Source organism: Pristiophorus japonicus, chromosome 6, assembly GCF_044704955.1.
Source record: "Pristiophorus japonicus isolate sPriJap1 chromosome 6, sPriJap1.hap1, whole genome shotgun sequence".
NCBI lineage: Eukaryota > Metazoa > Chordata > Chondrichthyes > Pristiophoridae > Pristiophorus > Pristiophorus japonicus.
The window spans coordinates 179,225,067-179,242,630 of NC_091982.1; the positions used below are offsets into that span (position 1 = coordinate 179,225,067).

The window sequence follows — 17,564 nt, forward strand, 5'->3', positions numbered from 1 at the left end:
CGGCGTCGGCAGTTCGCTCCCACCGCGGCGATCATACGCAACCTTTCCTATGATAGCCACTCTGATTGAGCCGTGATGTTAGTGGCTATTGTAGTCATGGCCTTGAGCAGCTCGACCTATGTCAATGCTGGCCTGTGACAGACACACCATGTCCTTGTACAGCCCTACAGCAACCGACCTTTCCTGCACCAACCTCCGTCGCTGCGGCAAAGCTTTGCAACACTGGGTGCCTTGCTGCGCACAGCTTGGTTCGGCAGAATCAGAGGACCCATGGGCGAAATCCCCTGAATATAGACTCCATGGTGGTGGATGCATCCTCCCCCATCTCCAACACCAGTTCCAGCTCCACCTCCACTGGCTGCTGGATCAGCAGCTCTTCCTGTTCTTCCTCTTCAGGAGAGGGCTGGGTGATGCCAGAGGTGGAGGCAGTGGGTCTGTCGTCTGTCACTGGTCTAAATTGTTGGAGCCTGGAAGTACAAAACAACATTTTAAAGTTTGGCAGCAGGGAAAGGGTGAGGGTTGTATTAGTACATAGTACAGTGACTTATCGTAGTCTTAAATATCCACTGCTGTAGTACTGTATTACATATCAGACAGAATGCATATATGCATTGCAGTACATCACATGAGGCCAACATTACAGTGCAATAAACTTACATTACATGAGGCCAACATTGCAGTTAGTTAGATTACATGACATGATAGGACTGCAACACAGACTGCATTTTATTCCATTTACCATCTTGTGTGAGTGGGTCAACTGCAATGCCGGTGGTGGCACGGTTGCAATCCCCAACCAGGGACACGGTACGGATCTCTCTAAGCGGCTCCTGGGTTGTGGGGCTACCCCCCGTGCGACACTGATCGGCTGCTATTGCAGAAAGTAAAGTAAGTCAAAGTATCGCGCGCACGCACACCACACCTCACCCACCCTCTGGCACCGTGCCAACAGTCCGCACTCGCCCAGGGACCCGCTCATCGATGACCAGCCAGCAGGCTCACTGACCCTACCTGGAGGGGTTGAGTCATCATTGGGGTTGGGAATCCTTCCCCTCTGCTCCGGATAGCCCTGAGCACCAGTGCAAGGCAACGACGTCTGAAATTTGGAAAAACCCGAAATCCGGCATGGATTCGGTTGAGGATTCTAGATTTCAGAGATTTTACCTGTATTGAATTTTTTTTAAAAAGCAACAATTTACTACCTGCAGAAGTGAGATCCTTACTCCCTTTCTGGGCTGGAGCGATTGAGTGAGTGACATTGCAGGAATATAAATCCAATCATTAAAAGGTCCTTCGTTAAATATCTGTCCTAACTTTATGCTGCGAGTTTAATTTGTTTTAACAGCTAAATGCAGCAATTTCTTGAAACTCCTAGTTAGGTTGATGGCGAGGTTAATTATGGAGCAGGAGCAAATTGGCTGGCAATTTGTGGTGATTCACAACTCGCAGCATATCTTTTTTCTTTGCTTAAAATTTTTTTTTTTTGTTCAACTAATAACGGCATGCGCAATTAACTTTTATTCTCCCAGCAAATTCTGGGCCAATATGTTTTTGGTGGTTTTGGATGAGGGACTAATGTTGGTCCGACATGAGAAGTGCTTGGAAATCTTGTATATCTACCTCAACAGGCAGACAGGGCCTCTGCTTAACATCCCATCTGAAAGACAACACCTCTGATGTTTTTTCATTTATCCTGGATTATGGTCTTCTGTAGTTCGAGGTGGATAAGTGCTTAAAGTGAATTCAATTTCGGAATTTCAATGTGGGTGGTTCTAAAACCTTTTCAGTTGAGTTGCTGACTACTTTGCTGGAGGAATTGGTTTCACTAGAAGCTAAATGGTTTAAACCATTCCTCCATCACATCATATCATTTTTATTAAAGAAGTGTAGTTTTTAGTTCTGACCATGTGGATATTTAGTGTATGAGAGTTATGAGATCAGCTTTACATAGAAACATAGAAAATAGGTACAGGAGTACGCCATTTGGCCCTTCGAGCCTGCACCTCCATTCAGTAAGATCATGGCTGATCATTCCCTCAGTACCCCTTTCCTGCTTTCTCTCCATACCCCTTGATCCCCTTAGCCGTAAAGGCCATATCTAACTCCCTCTTGAATATATCCAATGAACTGGCATCAACAACACTCTGCAGCAGGGAATTCCACAGGTTAACAACTCTGAGTGAAGAAGTTTCTCCTCATCTCTGTCCTAAGTGGCCTACCCCTTGTCCTAAGACTATGTCCCCTGGTTCAGAGCTTCCTCGACATCGAGAACATTCTTCCTGCATCTAACCCGTCCAGTCCCGTCAGAATCTTATGTTTCTGAGACCCCTCTCATCCTTCTAAACTCCAGTGAATAAAGGCCCAGTTGATCCAGTCTTTCATATGACAGTCCAGCCATCCCTGGAATTAGTCTGGTGTACCTTCGCTGCACTCCCTCAATAGCAAGAACGTCCTTCCTCAGATTAGGAGACCAAAATTGAACACAATATTCCAGGTGAGGCCTCACTAAGGCCCTGTACAATTGCAGTAAGACCTCCCTGCTCCTATACTCAAATCCCTTGGCTATGAAGGCCAACATAACATTTGCTGCCTTCAGCGCCTGCTGTAACTGCATGCCCACTTTCAGTGACTGATGAACCATGACACCCAGGTCTCGTTGCATCTCCCCTTTTCCTAATCTGCCATTCAGATAATCTGCCTTCGTGTTTTTGCCCCCAAAATGGATAACCTCACATTTGTCCACATACTGCCTCTGCCATGCATTTGCCCACTCACCTAACCTGTCCAAGTCACCCTGCAGCCTCTTGGCTTCCCCCCTTACAGCTCTCACCGCCACCCAGTTTAGTGTCATCTGCAAACTTGCCGATATTACATTCAATTCCTTCATCCAAATCGTTAATGTATACTGTAAAGAACTGGGGTCCCAGCCCTGAACCCTGCGGCACTCCACTAGTCACTGCCTGCCATTCTGAAAAGGACCTGTTTATCCTGACTCTGTTTCCTGTCTGCCAACCAGTTCTCTATCCACATCAGTACATTACCCCCAATACCATGCACTTTGATTTTGCACACCAATCTCTTGTGCGGGACCTTGTCAAAAGTCTTTTGAAAGTCCAAATACACCACATCCACTGGTTCTCCCTTGTCCACTCTGCTAGTTACATCCTCAAAAAATTCCATAAGATTCATCAAGCATGATTTCCCTTTCATAAATCCATGCTGACTTGGACCAATCCTGTCACTGCTTTCCAAATGCACTGCTATTTCATCCTTAATGATTGATTCCAACATTTTCCCCACTACTGATGTCAAGCTAACCGGTTACCCATTTTCTCTCTCCCTTTTTTTAAAAAAGTGGTGTTACATTTGCTACCCTCCAGTCCATGGGAACTGAGCCAGAGTCAATCGACTGTTGGAAAATGATCACCAATGCATCCACTATTTCTAGGGCCACTTCTTTAAATACTCTGGGATGCAGACTATCAGGCCCCGGGGATTTATCGGCCTTCAATCCCATCAATTTCCCTAACACAATTTCCCGCCTAATAAGGATATCCTTCAGTTCCTCCTTCTCACTAGACCCACTATCCCCTAGTACATTTGGACGGTTATTTGTGTTTTCCTTCGTGAAGACAGAACCGAAGTATTTGTTCAATTGGTCTGCCATTTCTTTGTTCCCCATTATAAATTTTCCTGAATCTGACAGCAAGGGAATCTACATTTTTCTTCACTAATCTTTTTCTCTTCACATATTTATAGAAGCTTTTGTAGTCAGTTTTTAAATTCCCTGCAAGCTTCCTCTCTTACTCTATTTTCCCCCTCTTAATTAAACCCTTAGTCGTCCTCTGTTGAATTCTAAATTTCTCCCAGTCCTCAGGTTTGTTACTTTTTCTAGCCAATTTATATGCCTCTTCCTTGGTTTTTAACACTATCCTTAATTTTCCTTGTTAGCCACAGTTGAGCCAACTTCCCTGTTTTATTTTTACTCCAGACCAGTATTAAACATGTTATCAATTACAAAATCAAAATTTCCCCCCTCATTTGTCTTCTACATAAAATAGTAATATATCTCCTCTACAGGGAGAAATTAAATTGAAGGCACTCTCAACAGCTTGACACCATTTCTCTGTTTTCATCAGATGGCCTTTCCCATAAGACCTTGTGTTTGACCATATTGTTTTGTTGGTAGTCTAGGCTGTTGTCCAGTGCTTACAATTGTGTTGGTGTCTTCTGCACTTTCATTGATGTGGATTCTCACTGGGATTGTGGCACTGACTAAGATGCCAAAGATGATGTGTGTATTATTTCCTGAGGAAGTTGATGATTGAGAGAAGGGAAGTATCTGGAAGACTGGATAGCTACGAATCTGTTACCCGAATGGAAATTGAGTACACTAGGTTAAGATTATGGCCTAAATCTTTTCTCCAATTAAAGACCGTGTACAGACTATTACAGATATCCAGACAGCCATATCTTTGCAGCAGTCTGCCATGGATGCTTGCGATGCTGGGACTAGGATAGCAATCTGGTCTGTAGACCTGTGCAGCTGAAAATTTCAGGGCTCTCTGTTGGGATGTCAAAATAAAATCTAGAGCTCGACTGGAAATTTCCCAGATTCGGCCTCTACTCTGTACTGAGCTAGTTCATTTTGGGGCCACACAAGCTTATTTTAATGATTGGGTTAAGGCTGAAAAATTAGCCAGCCATTCTGCTTTTTACGACAACCCAGTGTGCATATCTGGACTTGATCAGATAGCTGAAAATTGGCTGAGATAGCTCAATAACTTGCATTTATATAGTGCCTTGTGGTAAAACATCCCAAGGCTCTTAATTTTAGATGTGTTACTTCCTTAAAGTTGAGGCATGCAAGAAATTAAGTGGTATTGGGACATAAGAATTTAGGTTTTCAGAATATTGCTTGTAATAATCAACAGCGGTGTCTATTGACCATCCCCACATGTCGTCATCACCTATTTAAGGGAAAATGAAAATCTACTTCATTATGCATTTAGCCCTCTCTTTCACATTGCCACTTGGACATTAAAATGGTTATTAAAGCTGCAGTAATCCATAAAGCCTATAAATCTAGCAATAAATGTCCTTGGTGGGGAAGAGGAGAGAAAAGAAGGCTGTTAAATTGCAACTGGAGCAGGTACTGGAAAATCGACACTAACTTGTAAATAAATGGTTTGGAGAAACTAAACTGCAGTTTCAAAATTACAATTTGCAATAGAATTGTTATTTTAGACAAACGCCAAAATAGAAGTATTTTGATTCCTTTTGTAAGAGGTATGTATTTTAGTATTTAATTGAATTTGTTGGATTAAGATGAAGAAGAACTCTGTGGTAAATATTTAGTGCTAGATTTTCTTCCATTTTAATGACCCTTTGGGTAGATCCAGGGTGGCCAAGGAAGGAAAATCTTGTATTGAAGCATAGTGCTGAATCTCCACTCAAAACAAAACAGTTCAATACTGTCACATTTTCTCAGCTAGCGGCGATCTAGAATGTCTCTAACGTTCTTCATTCTTGTTGGTTTGCTGCATGACGCTATTTCCATCTCATTCTCCTCCTCCTCTCCCCCCCCCCCCCCCCCCCCCCCCCCTGCTTACCGGTGCCTTTTTTTTAAAAGTTGGTGTCGGGGCTTATGTGGTGGGCTACAGGCAAAGTCTGTTTAGAAGCTGCTGGGTGTTGTAGGTGTGACTGCCTTAGCTCGCTTCTGACCTCTACCTGCTGTTATCCATACACCTTTGTAGATCCAAGCAGAACTACTTTAACCTAACCAATCTCCAATGCTTGAGAAAGCTGTTTTTTGCTCTTGGAAATAGTAGGAATTATCAATGGGCACAGTTCATAAGGGAGACCTCCCACCTAACTATCATCCAACCCAATGAGTCCTGTCATCCTGTTTCCCCTTTGGCTACAAATTCAACTCTTCTCTTGTGGATATTTAGCTCTCGTCCACAACTGCAAAGTTCCCATTTGAAAAATCTCCTGTGTACTGGCATCTTCTCTCTTTTTCTCTCTCTCTCTCTCTCTGCCCGCACCCCCACCTTAATGTAAATCATTCTGCATGTGTCCTTTAAGGTGACAATCCTTGAATTTGTGACTACTGTGACTCCCTTTCGATGCCTGCTACAGTATGCCTTATTAATCCGACTCTCCTATTTCATGGTATGAGGTTCTGAGGTGGATAGCTGATGCTTTCCAGTGGTGGGGGGTGTTGCTCTGCTTGTCATGAAATCCTTCTATGAATAATTAATTAAGTCCAAGGAAGATAATTGAACTAAAAGCAGAAAATGCTGGAAATACTCAGCAGGTCAGGCAGCATCTGTGGAGAGAGAAACTGAGTTAATGTCTGTGAAACTCAGTAGTAATCTCAGTAAAACTCCCAACGCTGCACAAGGTAGGCAAAGCCATAAAATAGCTCAAGAATAACAAGGCTGCAGGTGCGGATGGAATTCCTGCTGAAGCGCTAAAATATGACAGGATACATAACCTCATCTCTCTCATTTGGAGGGAGATAGCATGCCGGGTGATCTCAGAGATGCGTTGATGGTGTCCATTTTTAAAAAGGGAAACAAATTCGACTGCGGCAACTACAGGAGAATCTCCCTGCTAACGACCACTAGGAAGGTTGTCGCTAGAGTCCTCCTCAACTGTCTTCTCCCTGTGGCCGAGAAACTCCTCCTGGAGTCACAGTGCGGATTTCGTCCCCTACGGGGAACAACGGACATGATCTTTGCAGCACGACAAATGCAGGGAGCAGCTCCAGCCCTTATATATGGCCTTTTTCGATCTTACAAAGCCCTTCGACACTGTTGACCATGAGGGCTTATGGCGTGTCCTCCTCTGTTTTGGGTGCCCCCAAAAGTTTGTCGACATCCTTCGCCTGCTCCACGACGACATGTAGGCCATGATCCTTACCAGCTGATCCGTTACAGACCCATTCCACGTCCGAACTGGGTCAAACAGGGCTGCGTCATCGCTCCAACCCTCTTCTCAATCTTCCTCATTGCCATGCTCCACCTCACTGTCAACAAGATCCCCACCAACTAAACTACAGAGCCAGTGGGAAGCTGTTTAACCTACGCCGTCTCCAGACCAGGTCCAAGACCACCCAAACCTCTGTCGTTGAACTGCAGTACGCAGATGACTCCTGCGTCTGCGCACTTTGAGGCTGAACTCCAGGATATAGTCGATGTATTCACCAAGGCATATGAAAGCATGGGCCTTACGCTTAACATCCGTAAGACAAATCTCCACCAGCCTGTTCTCGCTGCACAGCACTGCTCCCCAGTCATCAAGATTCGCGGTGCAGCCCTTGACAACATGGACCACTTCCCATACCTCGGGAACCTCCTGTCAACAAAGGCAGATATTGATACGGAGATTCAACATCGCCTCCAGTGCACCAGTGCAGCTTTTGGCTGCCTGAGGAAAAGAGTGTTCGAAGACCAGGCCCTCAAACCTACCACCAAGCTCATGGTCTACAGGACTGTAGTAATACCCACCCTCCTGTATGAATCAGAAGCATGGACGACTTACAGAAGACATATCAAGTCACTGGAGATATATCACCAACGATGTCTCCGCAAGATCCTGCAAATCCCCTAGGAGGACAGGCGCACCAACATCAGAATCCTCACCCGGGCTAACATCCCCAGCATTGAAGCACTAACCACACTCGATCAGCTTCGCTGGGCAGGCCACTTAGTTCGCATGCCAGACACGAGACTCCCTAAGCAACTGCTCTATGCCGAGCTTCTTCATGGCAAACGAGCCAAAGGTGAGCACCCTCAAAGCCTCCCTGGTGAAGTGCGACATCACTGATGCCTGGGAGACCCTGGACGAAGACCGCCCTAGGTGGAGAATGTGCATCCGGGAGGGTGTTGGGCTCTTCGAATCTCAACGCTGCGAGCGTGGTGAGGTCAGGCAGCGGAAGGAGCGTGTGATAAATCAGTGCCCCCCCCCCCCCAAACATATCTGTCCCATCAGTGACTGGGTCTGTTTAGTCACCAAAAAACTCACTTTAGGAGTGGCAGCAAGTCTTCCTCGATTCCAAGGGACTGACGATAATGAATGTCCGTTGCGAAGCGAAGAAGGAAGAGCATTTTGACCGTGGTTTCTATAAACATTTGCTATTGATCATAACTGTTAACTTTTATCAATGAAGTCACACCTCGAACAGAAAGGCTGCTTGGAACTACATAGTTGATGAAGTTTGATAGATTGCCAGTGGCTGACTTTAAAACTTAGCCTGCCTGCTTTACTAAATGCTTGCAATGAACGAGATAAACAGCCTGGTAAAGTTTTGCTAAGGGGTACAAACTGGGGCAATTGCTTTGGGTAAATGAAAACCAGTTTTAAAAATCAGATGATTAAACAGTTGACACTGGACTTTTCCAGAATTAATGGAGAGAAATCTGAATGTGATGAGCAGTTTGTGGTTAATGGGCAGGATAGTTACTGACTCAGTAGTTATAAAAACAAATGCAGAAAAGCAAATTGAAAATCAGCCTGATATTTTCATGCATGCATTGAATTTGCCCAGTTTTTTCTCTCATTCTATTGAAGAGCAGCAAAGGATGTATGCTTGTTAATACAGGTTGAACCTCCCTTGTCCAGAACTGCCCTGCCCCTCCCGCGTCCAGAACCTGTACCATCCAATTTAACGCAACCACCCCTTTTTCGGATAAAGGAGGTTCAACCTGTTTTATGACCGAACCCTTGAGCTACATCAGGTAAAATGTTAGTGTGATTAGCACGCATGTTACCTGTAAAGCTATGTTTTTAACAACAATGTATCCATATAAGTGTGTACCATCTTAGAGCATTACCAAACATTTATATAAAATCTACATTTGAACAGTATTGCATAGTAACCCAAATAAACATCCAACATGAATAAATATCGGGGGCAAGGAGGGGAAAATGAATGATCAAGAAAACTTGACTGAAGAAGAATACATCAGAGTAGTTTTAACTTAAATGTAAAATGGTCAGTGCTATTATGCTTCGATTCAGTGATTTAGATCCAGTGTAGTACACCTAACAACATTGAGCTGTCTTATATTGGCAAAATGGGCCAGATAGGTGTTGTTACGAAACTGGCACCTGAAATGGGTACACTTTTGCAAGTTAAATTTTGGCCTTTCTGTCATGAAATGTAGCGTCTCCATGACAGACTACGGATAATACTTGGAATTTAAAGGGTTCTGTGCCATTGCAATTCCAAATTGCCATTTAAGAGTTCAAATCAAGAACCTCGTCTGTTTCTTTTGGCAATCATTTCAGTGTGCCAAATACATATTAAAGAAATAAGTCAGCGTCTCTTTTATTTTTTCCTGGCCCATTGGAAAACGAACATTTTAATACTTTCCAGAAATCTTTTCCCCCGAATTGACTTGGGGATTTTGTCTCCCCAAGGGATTACATGGCTGCCTGCATTGGTGGGAGCATTGGGCAGCACAATTTTTAATTACAAAATGACAGTTTGGCACAGGCTTGATGGATCAGCTGGTCTTTCCTCGACTAATTTTTGTGTTCATACAAGAGGAAATTAGCAACTTGTGCAAATTCAGTGCTGTGTATAAAAAGCGATATATAATTTGCTTTTATATGGTGCTGCACTTTTGGATTCCTAAAACTGTTTGAGTGTCAGACACCAGCTGCTATAATATTTGCTAGTTGTCCTGCAGTAGCCTTATGCACCAATCATTAATTTATTTTTAGGTTTACAAACTTAATACTTTTAGAACAACAAGCTGCAAGTAAAACCACCTCGTCTATTTACTTTTTACTTTTAAATCCCTGAAATAACTGGGACATAATTTTCTATTCTGTTCTAGTAGAGGTGTATATGCCTAAACCATGGCTTTGGGTTTGTAGAATTTACCAATATCTCGCAAAGATTCCAGGTACCTTTCCCCTGCAGAGGAGAAGAATCCCTTTCTGGGCTTTTAAAATGAGTTTAAAGGGGCAGACGAAGCCTGCGGGGGATAAAAGGGGATGCATTCATGGAGACCCCCAAGTGTTTGGACTCATAGGAAAGGGAATTCAAAATGGACCTAAATTACAGAAGCTTGAGATCCCCTAAACATCTATGGGAAGGAGCATATCAATTTTAAGATTCTACAACATTTTGGCTGCGAAAAAGAGTTACTAAATACAGGAGGTGGGGCCAAATTCGTGCATTAAGGACTCCAGGCTATTCACCCTCTAAGAGTTAATCGAATTACCCAATCAATCAAAAGACTAGCAGAACACAGGAGAGAAGCAGAAGACAAGTAGCAGAACACTAGAACGAAGCAGAGCACAGACTCGAACACAGAGAGACACAAGCAACCGGAGCTGGGGAGTGAAGAAATGGAGTCGTGAAGGAATCTACAAGAAATCGTCAAACCGACTGAGCACGAGGCCCATGAAATGGAAGGTTGTCAGCAACCAAATTGACAAACCCGGGCTACCACAACCAGCGAAACGACCAACCAAAACCAACTCAGCAAAACCCGAAGAATCGACATTTATTTCCACTCTAGAATCTACTTCTGAACGGCCAACGGGTGAGAAATTACCTGAAGAGACTAACTAAAACCAAAGAAAGTGGGTACTTATCCCAGACATCCGAAACGCAACTTAGTGCATCAACGGACCACCCCAACTGAAGACTACGCAGTCCGAAGTCCTCTCCTTCATCCGGGGTACGGCTCGCCTAGAAGGCCAAGTGCAGCGAACCCCGAAACCGTGATTCACCGGCAACTGTCTAAAGGGATTGGTGAGCATAGCCCCTGAACCCTCAGAGCTATAACTTAGTTAGTTTGGGGAATTGGGAGGGGGGAGGCTGGGATAACTTGTGTAAATGTATCTGCATTCTCCTCTTTACCCCATTTAGAGTTTAAGCTGTATTCTTTTCCCCACAGGCTGTAATTTGACATTTTATTCAATATGTTGTACCCTTCAGTGTGCATTGGTCTGTGTGTGTTATTAAAGGTGTGCCTTTTACTTTTTAAACACAAAGCCATACCTGATTCCTACCTTGAAACCGATTGCCTGTCCAAGTCTGTCACAGTCCCTTCATAATTCCAGTGTCTAGAACCAAGGGTGTGGGAGCGATTCGGAACCGCTCATATAAGGTCAGAAGGGAAAGCTGACTCCTGCAAACCACCCCTTACAGGTTTGAAATATAATACACTTTTACTGTTAAATTTTGCCAAGCAATTAATTGCGCATTTAGACCTGCGAGGTTTTCACAATGCTGTTGGAGGAGCTAATAGATTGCTTTCATATCTTCTCTCCAACAGTCTGTTAATGAACATGGTTCAATCTTTATTTATCTATATTGCTTTTGGAAGTCACTAGAATCTCCAGCCTTACTTAGACTTCAAGTTCTTGGTCTCTTTCTCCCCCTCCCCCCCCAACATGGAAGAATAACCTATTTTCTTGGGCTGTGTATACATCAGGGGTGTGCTCGCTAAGGCAAATTCTGAGCCACCTGGCATATGGCTCTGATAAATGGCATTAAGGTTTTGATGTCAGCAACAAATAATGGCAATATACATGGAAATTTTGAAGGAACAAGACAAACATGCCTTCAATAGATTGAATATAAATTGCACAGCATTGGTGAACTCAAGCACATTATAAAGCTAGAACTAAAGGCTGACAGGAAGGCTTTACATAGTCTGTCTCCAAAGAGCGTATTGTGGTATGGGTTGTAGAATGCTTAAAAATGAATTGGTGGAACAGAATGAATACTCACGAAGGTAAAAACAATTGTAGACTTAAAGGTAGCTACATAATGCAGTATCCATTGCTCTCAATGTGTGGATGTCTGCTTAGCGTAAGCTTAGTGTCTGTTTTCTAAACTGGTCTTATTACCTGTTTCTTGTACTGTAACTGTTTCGTACGATCATCCATTTTTTTTGTTGTTGGATGGATAGAAATAAATGTGGAAGTATTTATTTATGGTATGGCTTTCTTTCTTTGAAACTCACACTACAAATACAGAGCCCCCTCCCTCCTTTCCCCTCTTTTTCACTAACTTGAATTATTGGAGATGGTTAAACTGTTTCTTTTCTCAATCTATCCCTTTGTCTTTCCTCCCAGTGTCTGTCAGAGCATTGAAGGAAGGCTAAAACAAGACCACTTGTGGGGAGATCAAGCAAAGTGAAGTAAAGTTCTCAAACTAATAGATTCTTTATTCTCCCATTGGTGTCCTTTTGTATGCAGAAGATGGGTCTTACTCAAACAATGAAGAGAACTATGTTGAAGGAAGGAAATTGCTTGTTTGACCTATCTATTTTGTGGATATTTTACTTATTAGATCCGGATAAGGGATCCAAACCAGGGTGGAAAAGACATCACGGAAGAAATTATGTCTGGAGGGCGATCAGGCTCTACGCCAACACCCCCACAGGCAAGTAGTATGCTGGGTCCTTGCACTTACTGTCCTAATTGCAGAAACTGGTTATGTTTGTTTTCTACTGTTCTGGCCTTATTTTACTTTTTTTTTTAAAGTCTATAAATGGTAGAAGCATTAAAAGCATACCACAAACATAACTTGATATTTGGCTGTGCACTGTTCAGCACCCCACATGCTATATTATGCTTTTATTGACTTTAATGTATGAAATCCTCAGATTGTGAAACAAATGTAGATCTTTCCATTTAAAAAAAAAAATTATTCTGGCAAATAGCATCTTTTTTGATATTTGTGGATTATGTGACAACTGTGACTTCTCGCACACTACGTTACTGACTGTATCCTCACAAAATGCTTTGCGTTCTATAATTGTTCTTGATCTTGCTACATCATTTGCACTGTTGCATAGTTGGAAATTTGTTGGTTATCACTTTGGATTTTGTGTTTCATTTTGCATCAGCCACTAACAAAGATAAGCCATGGGTACCAATAGGGAGTGGTTCTTGAAGTTTGAGAACTGAGCTTTAGCCTTTTCATTTACTCTCCCACATTGGATAAAAAGGGAACCCTTCCTGCGAGTTGTCGCTTTGTTTTCATATTTCCAACTAAAACAATAATTCTGTGTCACCATCCACAACAGCAAAGATGTTATGTAATACTTGATCACTTAAATGCAATTTTTCCAAACAAGCACTCATTAAATAAAAGTTGACTGTCTGCCCCTACTTCCAGTTCCTCTGGCACATGTAGGGACTGTGGTCACGTGCAATGCCTTGCTCTTGTTCCACAGATTTTGAAGTGGGATGCTGTTCTCGTGCAACATTGTTGCTTAGGGCAGGTTAAGGGAATCACTAAGTCTTTTCAATTGACTGTTGCTAATTTCTATTCTTGGTATCCTATTCTGACAATGCCAGATAGCATCTAAGTGTTTCTCCTTGCTGTGTTCCAGCTCTGGGTTTGTAGCATTCAGATCTATTAAAATGCTGTTGGTCTCATAAAAATTAGAAAGACTTGTATTTATATAGTGTCTTTCACAACCTCAGGTTGTCCCAAACTGCTTTACAGCCACTACTTTTGAAGTGTAGTCACTGCTGTAACGTTGGAATGATACTTTGGTGTCATAGCTGTTAGCATTATAATCATAATTCTTTTGATGCTAACGAGTAAATATCCAAAAAGTCTGACCATAGTCTTAATTGCAGGCCTCCTTGTCCAGCTCTTCTGCCTTGGAAGCATCTGACTCTGACATTCAACAGGTTTGCCACCTTCATGTTCAGGCATTATGTCATCAGACTGGCTAGCACTTAATGACTCAACCAGAACACAGGAAGATTCTCAGATTCCATGTCTATAGGAAGAGTCTCAGATTCCATGTCTGTTCCTAAGGTATTTAACAAATGAGCCTCTCTAGCTGCCTCATTATGGGTTTAACAGCTCTGATGAGAGAGTATTCTTCTTGGGAAACTAATGCTCGCTGGTATTTGGTTCCCAGTGACCTTGGTTTTATGACTTACCCCAGGGTTGATTCCAGATGAAAGTATAGTGCAAGCCTCTCTTTGTCTAATGAGTAATTTTGATGGCATGGCATTGCTTGAGATCTCCAACTGAAGCCCTTCGCACAATGGACCTTAATGTCTTCCTCTGTCAAAGCATGGACAAGACCAAACTTCAATTTTCAACTTCATTATTAGTTTACAAATTGCATCTGTCACGTTGCAAGCTACAGCAGCGCCGCTGTATTGCACTGTCATACATTTTGAGGCCGCTTACAAGTTGAACTATGGTTATATATGGACTCTTATCAACCTGACAATGCTGCTCGAGTTAAAAATGGTGCTCCTCATTCAGTATTTACAAATGTCAACCTTCCTATCAATTGGTCTTTGAGTAGATAATATGGCAAGTCCTTTTTTTTTTCTCTCGCTTTCTACCAATCCACCCTGAAAAAAAAACACATGGGTCAAGATGCTGCTATTTCTGCTCTTCCCCTTTCATTCAACTGTTTTGAATTCTTGAATTACTACCTCATAGCAAAGCAAAGGTCTTGTAACTCAGTCTCATGGCAGCACATTTCTTGATTCTGTTGAGATGTTGACTCTTAAATAATGATGGACTTTTTTGAAATTGAGATTTTAAAGGCTGTATGGAAAGATTTTACTCAAATACCTGTATAATACTATAATCAATTTGTAGTTTCTTCAATTTGGTGTACATGCAACTGCTTTAAATCTGAACAGATTAAAGTCACTGCATGTCAATATGGCAGTTTTCCACAGTTCCCTATTGGAGATCCATACTGTGGGATCTGAATATGGTTTTATATAATCATTGTTTCTCAAGTTCTGTGTGAGAGATCCAAGGCTCTGAGGAAAAACTTCTTTATGCTGATAGCCACAAGAAGAATCTGGATGGGAGGAACCTATGGGCAATAATGACAAGACAGTTGTGTCCCTTGAATAAGTATAGCATAGTATTGTGTAGCTTTGGCCTTATTTCCTCCTTCAGTTAATGGCCCATGTACAAGTAGTTTAAGAGCTAGTTGGTTCCTTCATTTTAACCCTGGCCCCTCACTTTATGGGCTCAAGTTTCGGGCCGCGCCTAGAACGGCGCAGCCCCAACCTGAACGCCCATTTTTCGCACCACAAAGTGCGCTGAAAAAAAACTTCCAGATTCTCCGGCTCCCTGCTGGTCCTCTTGAGCCTGGCGCGGCGCGGCGCAGCACAAGCAGTTGGGGGCGGAGCTAGGTCCCTGCGCTGAAAACAGTGCCGGGACCTCTGCACATGCGCGTTACAGTGGGCACGCATGTGCAGTAGCTCCAGGCGCCCAAAACTGTGAAGCACGCAGCCCCTAGCCCTGGCCGAATAGCCTCACTGGGGCTGTGTGAATAAGGCTGCCTTCCACGCCCAGCTCCTGCTTCCTCCCGACCCGACTCGACTCCCCCACCCTCCCCGGACTGGGCCCGACCCGCGCTCCCCCCGACCTGACCCCTCTCTCCCTCAACCCCCCCCTCCCCGAACCGACCCAAACCGAACCGACTGACCTCTCTCCCACCACCACCCCTCGACCCGACCCAACCTGACCTCCCTCCCCCCGACACGAACCGACCCGTGCTCCCGACCCCGATCCGCGCTCCCCCTGACCCGACCCCGGACCTGACCCAACCAACGCCACCTACCTGTAAATCTGGTGCTGGGGACCGGCCCTGCCTGAAGTCTTGGGCCGGGCCCAGCCCGTTCAGCCCCCCCTTCCCCTTCTCTCCTCTCCTCTCCTCTTCTCTTCCCCCCCCCCCCCTCTCCTTCTCCTTTCCCCTCCCCCCTCTTCTCCTTCTCCTTCCCCCCCCTTCTCCTTCTCCTTCTCCTTCCCCCCCCTTCTCCTTCTCCTTCCCCCCCCTTCTCCTCCTCCTTCCCCCCCCTTCTCCTCTTCCTCCTCCTCTCTCGCTCTCTCTCTCGCTCTCTCGCTCTCTCTCTCGCTCTCTCTCTCGCTCTCTCTCTCGCTCTCTCTCTCGCTCTCTCTCTCGCTCTCTCTCTCGCTCTCTCTCTCGCTCTCTCTCTCGCTCTCTCTCTCGCTCTCTCTCTCGCTCTCTCTCTCGCTCTCTCTCTCGCTCTCTCTCTCGCTCTCTCTCTCGCTCTCTCTCTCGCTCTCTCTCTCGCTCTCTCTCTCGCTCTCTCTCTCGCTCTCTCTCTCGCTCGCTCTCTCGCTCGCTCTCTCGCTCGCTCTCTCGCTCGCTCTCTCGCTCGGCTCTCTCGCTCGGCTCTCTCGCTCGCTCGCGCTCTCGCTCGCTCGCTCTCTCTTCTCTCGCTCGCTCTCTCTTCTCTCGCTCGCTCTCTCTTCTCTCGCTCGCTCTCTCTTCTCTCGCTCGCTCTCTCTTCTCTCGCTCTCTCTTCTCTCGCTCTCTCTTCTCTCGCTCTCTCTCGCTCGCTCTCGCTCTCTCTCTCGCGCTCTCTCGCTCGCTCTCGCGCACCTCTCGCTCTTTCGCTCTTCTCTCGCTCTTCTCTCGCTCTTCTCTCGCTCTCTCTCGCTCTCTCTCTCTCTCCTCTCGCTCTCTCTTCTCTCGCTCGCTCTCTCTTCTCTCGCTCGCTCTCTCTTCTCTCGCTCGCTCTCTCTTCTCTCGCTCGCTCTCTCTTCTCTCGCTCTCTCTCTTCTCTCGCTCTCTCTCTCTTCTCTCGCTCTTCTCTCTCGCTCTCTCTCTCGCTCTCTCTCGCTCTCTCTCTCGCTCTCTCTCTCGCTCTCTCTCTCGCTCTCTCTCTCGCTCTCTCTCTCGCTCTCTCTCTCGCTCTCTCTCTCGCTCTCTCTCTCGCTCTCTCTCTCGCTCTCTCTCTCGCTCTCTCTCTCGCTCTCTCTCTCGTTCTCTCTCTCGCTCGCTCTCTCGCTCGCTCTCTCGCTCTCTCTCTCGCTCTCGCTCTCTCTCTCTCTCTCGCTCTCTCTCTCGCTCTCTCTCTCGCTCTCTCTCTCGCTCTCTCTCTCGCTCTCTCTCTCGCTCTCTCTCTCGCTCTCTCTCTCGCTCTCTCTCTCGCTCTCTCTCTCGCTCTCTCTCTCGCTCTCTCTCTCGCTCTCTCTCTCGCTCTCTCTCTCGCTCTCTCTCTCGCTCTCTCTCTCGCTCTCTCTCTCGCTCTCTCTCTCGCTCTCTCTCTCGCTCTCTCTCGCTCTCTCTCTCGCTCTCTCTCTCGCTCTTCTCTCGCTCTCTCTTCTCTCGCTCTCTCTTCTCTCGCTCTCTCTTCTCTCGCTCTCTCTTCTCTCGCTCGCTCTCTCTTCTCTCGCTCGCTCTCTCTTCTCTCGCTCTCTCTTCTCTCGCTCTCTCTTCTCTCGCTCTCTCTTCTCTCGCTCTCTCTTCTCTCGCTCTCTCTCGCTCTCTCTCTCGCGCTCTCGCGCTCCTCTCGCTCTTTCGCTCTTCTCTCGCTCTTCTCTCGCTCTTCTCTCGCTCTTCTCGCTCTTCTCGCGCTCTCTCTCCTCTCGCGCTCTCTCTCCTCTCGCGCTCTCTCTCCTCTCGCTCTCTCTCCTCTCGCTCTCTCTCCTCTCGCTCTCTCTCCTCTCGCTCTCTTCTCTCGCTCGCTCTCTCTTCTCTCGCTCGCTCTCTCTTCTCTCGCTCGCTCTCTCTTCTCTCGCTCTCTCTCTCTTCTCTCGCTCTCGCTCTCTCTCTCTC

At 45.3% G+C, this 17,564-nt stretch overlaps 1 protein-coding gene across 9 annotated transcripts in view; it reads left to right on the plus strand.

The window, feature by feature from the left end:
* The window catches only part of LOC139265895 (eukaryotic translation initiation factor 4 gamma 1-like), a 131,075-nt gene that overhangs the window by 48,496 nt on the left and 65,015 nt on the right, over positions 1-17,564 (plus strand). For all 9 annotated transcript variants that reach the window (XM_070883446.1, XM_070883445.1, XM_070883449.1 and 6 more), the window contains one exon: positions 12,326-12,418. In XM_070883446.1, coding sequence (XP_070739547.1) covers positions 12,326-12,418 — 93 coding nt within the window. The remainder of the gene's footprint in view (positions 1-12,325; positions 12,419-17,564) is intronic.